The 11,277-nt window shown below is 57.1% G+C and overlaps 1 protein-coding gene across 1 annotated transcript; it reads right to left on the minus strand.

Moving 5' to 3' along the window:
• Positions 1–3,497: 3,497 nt before the first annotated feature.
• Positions 3,498–10,892, minus strand: ZP1 (zona pellucida glycoprotein 1). Its single transcript, XM_046642809.1, has 12 exons — positions 10,700–10,892; positions 9,518–9,639; positions 8,925–9,231; positions 8,619–8,762; positions 7,924–8,111; positions 7,753–7,850; positions 5,888–6,015; positions 5,614–5,803; positions 5,374–5,518; positions 4,146–4,227; positions 3,899–4,018; positions 3,498–3,640 (listed from the first exon to the last, which is right to left on the minus strand). Exons 1-12 carry the CDS (start codon positions 10,890–10,892, stop codon positions 3,498–3,500), a joined length of 1,860 nt encoding a protein of 619 aa, XP_046498765.1.
• Between the last annotated feature and the right edge of the window lie 385 nt (positions 10,893–11,277).

Raw genomic sequence — 11,277 nt, forward strand, 5'->3', positions numbered from 1 at the left:
GAAGATCCCAGAATAGAAGCTGGTTTGACTTCCCAGAGCTTTCGCTTGTATTCCATTCTTGGCCTACGTGCATGCTTTTTAAAATCTTTTTCCATGTTAGCAATGACTTAAACACGTTTTTAAAATGTGTATATAAGTAATCCGGCAGCTTAGCTGTTTACTTCAGAAAGTTGATCTGGGTACCTAGTCTTCCTGCTGCTGGCACAGAAGTGGCAGGCTCCTAGGAACTGCCCCTGCAGAAACGTCTGGGCCTGGAGCCACCTCCAAAGAGAGAAGCTTTACTTCAGCTGAAGTAACTGGCTGTGAGGCATCTTCTGCCTTTACCTAAGGCACGGCACCAAGACCTGGGGCTAAGTATGAGGGAGCCGGGGGGTAGACAGAGATGGAGTGGGTCCCATGAGGCTTACCCTGCCGCAGCCACAGAGCCGGCCCCCTACCCAAAGGGGCAGGAAGAGGGAAAACCTGACAGGCCCCCCGGCACCTCTGCTTCCTGCCACAGGTCAGCGAGCGGGGTTTATCATCGCCCTCATCAGGTCTGACTCAGCCCCTCTCAGGGCCTGCGTGCCTGCTGCTACCAGGAGGTGGTTTTAGGGAAGAAGTTTTACATCAGGTAAAATTTAGATTTTGATTTCTAGGAAAGTCAAACTTAGATTGCTTCCCTCCGGGGAAGGAACAAGGGGCCTAGTGCTGCAGTGCCCTTCACTGGGCATGTATTTTGGACCTTTGTTTGTCACCAGAACCCTTTGACATAGAAGTATCGACAAAACCTGTGTACCATTTAGATATCGATTGCCGAAGTTACCTATCAAAACTCTTGTCCCTGTGTGCGCCTAATAAGAGGGAACCACTTGCCTTGTCACAGGAGTATCACAAAAAGTAAATGGATACCTTCATGATTATATAGATTAGGGGAGGGTCTTTGCCATACTTGAAGATAAACATATGAAGGAAAAAAATATTCATTGTTTCATAATCTTGGTGAACAGCGAGATGGAAGAAGTCACAAAAAAACTCATAGCCAGCTCAATGGGAAATTGATGAGTATGTTGACCCCTTCATTTGTGAAAGCTCTTCACAGACAGGAAGAGAAACAAATTTGGGAGGCAAAAACGAAGAGGCAATTGACAAGACACAAGTGGCTAGAAAGATGCAGGGCTTCTCATCAAGGGTACATTTTAAGTGAGCAATGCTCATTGCCCTAGGATGCTTAGATAGGCAAAGATTCAGAATGATGGTGATCATTCTGGCAAGGCTGTGGGGACAGGCTACCATACGTTCCCAGAGCCGGACAGTCTGAAGGGGCGTAGCTCTTGACCCAGCAGTTCCACCTAAGAATTTCTTCCAAGAAAATGGTATACAAAGAATTATATAACTGTGTTCCACACTTGTTATTCCCTTTTTTTTTTTTTGGTGAGGAACATTCACCCTCAGCTAACATCCATGGCCAATCTTCCTCTTTTTTTGCTGGAGGAAGATTAGCCCTGAGCTAACATCTGTGCCATCTTCCTCTGCTTTGCATGTGGGATGCCACCACAGCATGGCTGATGAGTGGAGCAGGTCCGTGCCCGGGATCCAAACCACGAACCTGGGCCGCCAAAGCAGAGCGCATGGAACTTTAACCACTCAACCACGGGGCCGGCCCTCAACACTTGTTACTCTTAACAGACTTGGTTTCCATCAAAAGATCAACTTTGTCACAGTTCAACCACAATATGGAGGAGAACGCATCTATTAAAAATGATAGGAAATGACACGAGATGTGTACCTTTGTGTTAAAAAATAAGTCCATGACATGATGTGATTCCAATTTGGTATGCATAGACTCATGCTTTGTTTAAACACGTCATCGATTCCTTTCATGTAACCACCTACCCATGTAGTTTGAAGTGCTTATCATGAGCTCGTAGGATGAGGCAGTAGTAAGAAGAAAGAGATGATGCTGGATGGAACCAGAACCGTGACCCCTAAGTGTGAGTCCGCCTGGCGCCTCCAACCAACAGCCAAGCTAAGAATCCTTGCTGACGTCACCCTGACCAGAGCCCCTGTGCAAGCCAGGAAGCTGGACAGGACTGGCCATCCCTCGCCAGGGAAGGGACGACAGGCCCCGATTAGGGAAGTTACTTCACGAACTTCCATAGCAGGCGTCTGGGTCTGCCTGCTGAGCGTTCTGTCCTGCGGCCTCCAGCTGGAAGAGCCTGGATTCAGGCAGCAATTCCCTCGGCCCCTCCTCCTATTGGACTGTAAACTTGTCCTCACACCAAAAAAAGGTTAGGTAAGCGTTAGGTTAGCGGCAGGGGGAAGAGGAATTCTAGTGGTTAATAGCATCCAGTAAATGATGGCTAACCATTAAGTAGTAGTCTAAGGATTCTGATCTATTCACTCACTTTATCTAACACCCCTATGGGGACAGGTATTTCCATTTTACAGATTCAGAAACTGAGGCTCAGGAAAGTTGAGTAACAATGTCACACAGCTATAAGAGGGACGTAACTCAAGCAGGCTGGCCCTGGAGTCCCTGTAGCTGACCAGCGTCCTGGAGACAGAAAAGACAGAGAAGGCAGAGCTGGGAGCCCCCGCCTCGGGTCAAGGCTACTGGGCTTCACTTTGCCCCAGATCTCTCAGCTCACCCCCTGCCAAAGCCCAGAAAGGCATCTGAAGCCAAGTTCTGACTTCCCACCGGGTTTCTCTCTGTCCACCAGAGGCTGGAGCTTACCTGCCCCCACCCCTCAGTGGCTACTCCTTCCCAGCCTAGAAGATCTGTAAGTCTGGAAGGGTCTCTGCTGCCAAGTCAGAGACAGAGGCCCCTGTCACGCACGGGCAAACGAAGGTCAGCAGCCCAGCCAGTGCTGGGACTGACCTGTCTGGTGGCCGTGCCCACGGCAGCAGGCAGCATCAGGGCCAACAGACTGCTCTTCAACCCGTGCTAACCCTTCCCCGCGTGGCCTGGTCCTGGGGGGCCGAAGGAGGGGAGAGGAGGCTGGTGATCAGAAACGTGGCCCAGCATCCCTTAGTAGGGGCCTGGGGCCTCCCAGCAGGCCTGTGAAGAGCTCCTTCAAGTTGGGGTCCGATCTTTTGGCCCCTGGAACTCTGGGTTCCCGTTATCCATGATGGCTGCCGAGCTGCCTGCCGTGAGCGTGCCCAGAACTCCTGTGTCTGTGGGAAGGTCACCAGCCTCCCCAGGCCATTAGCCCTGCCAGCGTCCCCATTCCCAGCTAATGCCGCTCCTTGACTCAGCTGTGGTTTTACTGTCCTCGCCCTTCGCTCAGCCTGCTTGCTCGGCCTGGAGCGCCGCCTTTCTTTCCTGAGGGGCAGTCTCCCAGGTTAGTCTGCGAGATGTGGGACTCTGCCAATGTCCGGAACAGAGGCCACAGTTCTGAAAGGGCCGAGCCGACGCTAAGGAACCAGTTTCTAAGACAGGAAAGACGATTCTAGTCATGACAAATGGCTTCTCCACACCTACTTTGGGTAGGCTAGAAACGATGGTTTATTGAGCCCATTCACCCTCTGTTGCCTTCCTGGAGCTTCTGGGCCCGGGCCTGCCTCAGGCCTACGAAGATGCCAACCCCTAGGACCAGGGCAATGGCCACCAGCAAGAGGACCATCCAGAGGAGAGGCCTCGGCTTGGAGTTCCTGGTAGAGCCTGCGGGAGAGAAGGGATTTGAAGGACCGCAGGGCTGGGAGAGGCCCCCTCCAACTCTCCTCCACGCCAGACCTTTGTAATCATACGGGCAGAAGTGAAGCTACCTTTCTGCAGATAAGGTGGACGTCGTCTATCTTTGCTTAGTTCCCCCCTGAAGGCGCTTACACCATCTCCTGCCCTCACTACGGCCAGAGCTTCCCTGTTTTGTCAGCACGCGGTGGGGCCAAGGCCTGAGGGCCCGTCCACAGGCTCGGGTACCTGTGGGCCTCAGCGTCGGCTCCTGCCCGTGAGTACCCTCAAAGCGCACTGGCCCTGGAGAGCTCACGATGTTCTGGGGCTCGGCAGTATCGCTGCGGTGACTCTGGGATCGTCGCTGTCCTGCCCAGGGGAGGAGGGGCGTCTTGGGCTGGCCTCCAGCCCCTTGTGGCCCAGAAGCCAGGAACAGGCCTGCAGACATATGAAAGAAGGAACGCCACCCCCCACCCAGTCCCCGCCCCAGACTCACTTGCGGTCCTCGAGCTGCATGCAGTGGCGCAGGTCTCCAGGCCCGAGGGGGCGCAGGCCGAGGCGCTGCAGAAGAAGTAAACCTGGCGGGAAGAGAATCAGCTCAGGGCTGGCTCCGTGCCATGGGCAGAAGCTCCTGAGGCAGGGACGGGGGATCCAGGCCCCAGGCCAAGTCCATGCAGCTGCCGGCCAGGCAGGCTGACATCCGGACATGTTCACCAAGACCGAGATGCGGCCCCTGCTGATGAGGCAGAGAGCTATGTGTGTTGCTTCCCAGTTTGGAGCCATGCCTTCCTCCTTCCCGATGGCCCACGTCTGCAGGAGAGAACCTTGGGGGCAGGAACCGCTGCCCTTGGTCGAGTCCCAGCCCTCGGCCTGCTCCAGCAGGGCTGCCTCTGCTGGCAGTGCCCCCCCGGGAGGGCTTGCTGCTTATTTTGTTGCCCGACTGACCTCTGCATGCTGCCCTCTCTTCCTGGACCCTAGTGATCTGTGACTAGGGGCAGAGGGGTGGACAAGTGACCACTACTTCCGGGAACACAAGGCCGGGGGCAGCTCCCACAAGGAGCAGAAGCAGGAGGAGTTGGCCTGACCTGACCTGGGCCACCAGCAGACGCCCCTTCATCTGGCAGGTTAGGGTCTCTCGGCTCAGGAAGAGGCTCACAGCTGAGGTGAGAATTAAGCCACCCTGGCAGGTGCTAACCAGTGAGATCTATCTCGTCTGATGTCCTAATATGCAGCTATTTAAAATATACAGACACTTGTATATATTAATGTGAAAGATATTATTCAGTAGAATAAAAATTATACAGTAATACGTTGCCTATGCAGCCATTTGTATATTATGTGGAAAACCTAAATGTACCCTAAGTTTATCTACATTTACTTTCTGGAGAAGTTGCCGGGTTATAAAAATTCAAAGCAGAATTACATTGAGTACATCATTTCTAGAGTTGGAAGCGAAGCCACTGGAGAACACTGTGACCAATGCTCAGATTTAGGGTTGATGGTGTCCACACCCGGCATTTCCTTCCTCCCTCTTGAATTGTTTCCAGGTCACCTCTGGGCTGACCTGAGGCCAGGACCTGGGCTCCCCGCCCTCCAGGGCACTTGGTAAAACCAAACCCCGTCTGGGGATCTTTGCATGAGCTTACAGGGTTCTGGAAGATTCGGTGACCAGCCTATCCCCTTAACAGATGGGGAGCAGACCTGAGGCACGTGGCGCTTCTTACCGGTCCCCTGAGGGCCCTCTGAGAGCCAGAGTCCAGGAGGACGAAGGTGGCAACGGTGAAGCGTTGGTAGTGAGACGGGAAGGGCAGCTCTGCCCCATCCAAGGCTACCAGTCGGGTCCTGTAGCTGTCACCGTCGAAAGGACACCTGGAAGGAGTGAAGTCAAGGAGGCCGCCCACTGCGGGGAGAGGAGGCAGGCGGAGGGAGCCCTTGGGGCAGCTGGAGCACCCACTGCCACTCACCCGTCCCACAGGATGGGCCACTGAGGCTGCTGGAACGGGTTGGCGCTGGGGGTGGCCCAGCACTGGTGCAGCACCAGGACCAGACTGGGGTCTGTCCTCTGGAGGAGCCGGACCTCCACGGGGACGGGCTCACGGAGCAGCCTCACGATGGGGTAGTCCCCCTCCCCGTAGTAGGAGCCATACGTCACATCTACAGGGAGAGGGGCTCGTGAGCCTGGGTGGGCTGTGCACCTGGGAAGCAGGGGCAGGAAGAGAAAGCATAGGGACAGCGTACCCTTGGCGATCCGCAGCTCGAGCCGCAGGGGGCCGGACTGGGCCACAGCAGCTGGTGATGGGGGAGGGAAGATGGATGCCTGGAGGGGCAGGAAGTCGCTGGCATTGAAGATACAGTGCATGTGAAGCCTGAAGTCCAAGTGCGAGAGGATGGGAGAGAAGACAGAATCAGCACATCCTGTTTCCTTAATAAACCGGGTACCAGCTATGCAGATGCAACAGACGTGGTGCAGTCCAGCAGGGCAGATGGACGCCGCCTGAGCAATCGCTAGGGTGACAGGCACCCCTGCCCCTATCCTCTGCCCACCTCGTCTTCCTGGGACAGCTCGAGCCTGCCGTGCCAGGCCCACTTCTAGAGCAGGGGTACAGCAGGATGGAGATGTCAGGGGACCACATGGGGCTGACACGCCCACCCCTTTCTGGCATTTGAGGCCATCCCTTGGAGCCTGACCGCAGAGCCTGGAGGGCAGACCCGGGTTTGAATCTTCTTAGTATTTCCTGGCCGTGGGACCACAAGCAAGTGGTTTAACCTGAGCCTCAGTTTTGCAAAAAATGGTGATGGATGCCCCCGTCCCTCCAAGGGCTGTGGTAAGGACCGAGTGAGGTCACAAGGTAGTGCCCCAGTGTCGTCACTGTCCTTGCAGCCGTAGCTGTGGGACACTGGCTCTGTCGTCCCTCACTAGCCTCAGTGTCATGCCTGGGCCCCGGAGGTGTTTGGCAAGAGTGGCTGACCCCACCCTGCTCCAGCCACCTTCACCTCGGCTCCTAAGTGATCTAGCTTTACCCCCACTCGAGACAGAGCTCTGGGTTCGAGCCCGGGCTCGGTGCCCTTGGGGAAGACGTCCTGTAGACAGAGACCGGGGCCTGGCGCAACCCAGATGCCAACAGGTGTAAGTGCTCTGACCTCGTCCGAAGGCCTCTGGTCGGAGCAGCCCTCCTGCTCCTTCCGGATGGGCCGCAGCTGTGTCCTCTCCCACCTTCCTTCCCTGGAACCCCTGGGGCTGTGCTGAGTCCTGGCTAGTTCCCATAGGCCTTAAACCCAAGGCTCTAAAGCATGACAGATTTGTCCCCCACCCCCCTGGCCAGCAGGTACAGCATTTTAAAGAAAAAGACATTTGAAGCCTGACGCCAGCGCCCTCCCCAGCTCTCATGGCAGGTCGGGTGGGGAGAAACGCACCTGGGCATCTAAGCACAGAATTTCTACAACCCACGATTACTATATTAGTTCCATCGGATGCGGCAAAGGGGCTGAGGTTAGGTACCTGGCGCTGGAGTTCAAAGGCAGGAGTGGCAAGCACAGATTCCCTCCGGGGCACCCCCACTGGCATCCTGGGCACTGGAGGTGATTGTGCCACCTGACTCAGCAGGTCCCGGGGCCCCTTTCAATGAGGGGTTCTCCCTCGGCTCCTCCCTCAGAGCTTCAGCCCCAGGTATCTTCTGCCTCATCTGCGGCTTCATAAGCTCCGAGATCAGGAGGCTACCACAGTGAAAACCTCAGCCTCCCCCCAGGGCCTGGAAGGGGCCGCTTTTAGCTTAGTTCTTGAGGCTTCATTGCTGAACTTAGTTCTTGGAGAAATAGAGGCACCTGCTAGCGAGGACTCTGGCCCTCTCGGGCATGCTATGGCTTCTCCCTGCCAAGGTGGGGCAGAACCCCCAGTCAATGCTCACATCAGCCCTGACCAAGGGGCATGCCCCCCGCCAAGTAGAGCAGGCTGGGAAGAGGTAAGGAGCACTTCCAAGGTCACACAGCTGCCACTCAAGTTTGGCCAGACACCCAGATGGCTCCAAAGCCTGCCCTGAGCTCACCTGTTCTCCTTTCACACCTGAGCCCACAGCCCTGCCTGTCTGAGGAAGGCCTCCCCTCACCGGAAGGTGCCGTCCCTCGTGATGGAACCCTGCGGCCCCCTTCGGACATCCATGTCAGACACCAGCTGGTTCTCATAGATGAGCCGGTTGCCAACCACCTGTGGGAGGAGACAGCTGGGTGAGGCCCTCCCAGGGGTGGTCCTGGGCCCCGGCCCCGGCCGCTGCTCCTACCTGGACTGTGGTGCCACAGTGGGTGAGGGGGAATTGGAAGAGCGCGAAGGACCCCATCTCCTGGGTCGGGGAGCAGCCGGTGGGGGCGTAGGCCAGGCGGACATTGGCCAGCGTGAAACTGTGTGCCAAGGCTGTCTCCTGGGACACCACCAGGATGAAGTGGCCGTTTCTGAAGCACTGGACAGTCGCTGGGACAAAGAGGCTGGTCAGGGCCTTAGGGTTTAGTGGCCATCCAGCACAGACAAGGGGGCGGGGTGGGCTGGGGGACGATTAGTATTTAAACATGGGTCTGGGAGTCCAGAGACCCGATTCTCTTACTCTGCACCTGTGCCAGCATTAGCTGGGGCAAACCCTCTGCCGGCCCAGATTCCCATGCATGGAGCACACGGTTGAACTCTACTCTAGGATCCCATTCAATTCATCATGCAAACTGGGATGTTCTAGATCTAAAGGTGGGGGGGGGTACACGCAAAGGTGGATCTCTTAATAGTTCGCTGGGTCGATCCTTATCGGGCAAGCTGGGACATGTGGCCGCCCCATCTGCAGGTTGCTTTTGCAGTGCATGCTGGGACCAGGCTCTCCACAGAAGAGAGTGGGAAGCAGAGTTTGAGCGATGGGGGTGGGTGGGAGAGGAAGCCTTCCTATGGCTCCAGGATTCAGCAGACCGGGACCACACACGGTGTGGCACCATGTACCTGTGTTGCCATAGTAACAGGGAACCTCTCTGGTATTGTCATAGCAGCAGCCAGCCTGCTGACAGGCTTCCCTTGAACTGCCACTTACTCTGCAGGGTATGCGCCCAGAGGCTACCTGGCACTGCTCCTGGGCCAGATGGGTACCTAGGGTTGGTGACAAGACAGGTGAGGATGTGAGAAGGAGCCAGGTGGACAGGCGACTTCCAAGGAAATGGAGGGAGGTGTCCTCTCAGAGCCCAGGCGAGGGCTGGAGGCCACCCGTTACCCCAGACACAGAGTGTGCAGATACAGAGAAGCCCCACGTACCTATGGAAGCCGGCTTGTCAACTTCCCAGGGTCCCAAGGTGCCCCACTGGGGTTGAGCCAGGGTGGGGTGGGTGGGGCCAGGTCCGAGGGATGGCAAAGCAGGGGTTGGATGGACGAAGCTGTGCTCTGGGGTGGGGCGGAGGGGACGAGTATGAGGGGTAGAGGGTGCAGTGGGTGGCACCAGGTAGGAGTCCAGAGGCCAGGTGTGGTCAGGTTTGGGACAGATCAGAGTGACATCTCGAGCTACATCAACACGCCCCTCGGGCAGCACAGCTTCAATGAGCACCCTCAGCTGGGATCGCCCGTCCTACAGGTGAGAGGGTGATGGGAGAGCAGCTGGGTGGGGCGGCCCAGCATCCAGGCAGAAGAGGGGGCAGGGAGAGCCAGAGGGGTGTTCAGCAGGGAGGTAGCTGGATTTGCGGGTGGGTCCCAGGAAGTGCCCAGGAGGTAGCCCCCCTCACCTACCACCTCACTGAGTGGCCTTGAGCTCCGGTGCATCCTGGTCCACGAGGGGCCCCCCACAGCCCGACACTGGTAGACTGAGCTGGCTCGCAGCTGCGGGGCTCACCCCCAGAGCTGTGAGTGGTCCCTACCTTCTCTAGCACGTGGCAGCCTTTGTAATCAGCAGAGAAGACCACGGGCCCCTTGGGCTTGGCCGTGACCCAGTGGTAGCAGATGGAGCAGTTGTTCACCTCAAATGTGTTCCCAAATTCATCTGGGTTGGGGGAGGGGAGAGAGGGATGGAGGAGAGAGGTCAGGGGTGAGGAATGGTGAAGGCAGAGGCTGCTGGGGTCTGCTGAGAAGACTCCCCCTCAGGAGCAGAGGACTCTGGTTCCAGCCTTAACTTTGCTCCTAGCTTGCTGTGTGATCTTGGGCAAGTCCCTTCCCCTCTCTGGTCTTAGTTTTCACATCAGTGAGGAAACGGCTTTAGCTGCTTTTAGGATCTTTCTAGCTATGGTTCCCTGCTGACAGCACACAGCAGCAAACAGGAACAAAAGTCTGGTGTAGAAATGACGAGGAGGGTCTCCGTCGCTGAGCTCTTTCACTTCAGTTCAAGGTGAGTTATCACACTCTGTGGATGAGGCAGCTGAGGCTCAGAGGTGAGCTTCCTCAGGCGCGCACAAGGAGGGACAGGACAAGGATTCGAACCCGGAATTTTGTAGAAAGCGCTGAGCCTGTTTGCCGGGTTAACTGGCTGTGGCAGTCACCTGGGGACACCTGCGAGGTCAGCCCAGAACAGCCAGGGCCCCCTCTGGGTGCAGGCACACCCCCTACACTCCTGTTCAGTCCACATGGCTAGGTTGGGGGTCATATTTCTCATCTTTCTCATCTTATGTAAGGAAATGGGGGTTCAGAGAGGTCAGGTCAGCTGTTCAAGATCACACAGCTTAGAAGTATCAGATTTAAATCCCCACATCAAACCCTCCGCCCTTTTGTCCACTAGGGCCCTGCCATCCAGCGTGGTTTGTGAACCAGCAGTCTGGGCACCAGCTGGGCGTGGTTACCAATGCAGAGCCTGGGCCCTAAGAATACAGGACCTGCCCCTCAGCAAGATGGACAAGTGTCTCTGTTCATGACGTGGGAGAAGCTGCCCTGGGTGGCCGGGGAAATTGAGGTTGGCCTTGTCCCCTCCCCCTCCCTAATGTGAGGGGATGGGGGCAGCCACCCGCAGGCAGGACGGGGCCCTTGCTCTTCTCGCTCCTGCTGCAGGGGTGGGCTCCCAGCACCCCTCTGCAGCCCTGGGAGGTGGGGCCCAGGATCCAGCCAGCACTCACCCACCACCTTGAAGCGGACAGTCCAGCCTGGCGGGGGGAACACCAGCAGCTGCAGGCCCTTCATCCCACAGTCGTAGGTGTGCCGCAGGCCTAGGAGGCCAGGCTCGAGGCGTGGCTGCTGCCCCAGCCCCAGAGTGGCCACCAGCAGCAGGGCCACGGAGAGACCCCAAACCATGGCAGAGGTTCCTGCCATAAGATACACCCACAGACCCCACAATAGTCCCCACCTCCCACCGCTAGGTGAGGGCTCAGGCCTTATATGCGGGAGGTGGCAAGTGGGAATGTCAAAGGGCGAAGGGGGCCCACCTGGGGGAGCACCTGTCTGGCCCCCAGGGACTCTGGTGAAATTCCTGCCCTGAAGGCCGGGGAAGGCACCCTCCCAGCCAGGGGCCCTGTGAGGCTGCTGGGAAAGCTGCCTCCTGCACCCTGGCTTCCTGCCTCACAGCTGGCGGTGGATGCCGGCTCAGCTGAGTGATGCTGCCTGGGGCGGAGGAAGCTTCCTAGGACGGGGGAGACCACAGGTGGGTTGTGGGACTGGATCATGGCCAGGAGGGGGGCCTGGAGGTCTCAGGCCCACC

Source organism: Equus quagga, chromosome 17, assembly GCF_021613505.1.
Source record: "Equus quagga isolate Etosha38 chromosome 17, UCLA_HA_Equagga_1.0, whole genome shotgun sequence".
NCBI lineage: Eukaryota > Metazoa > Chordata > Mammalia > Perissodactyla > Equidae > Equus > Equus quagga.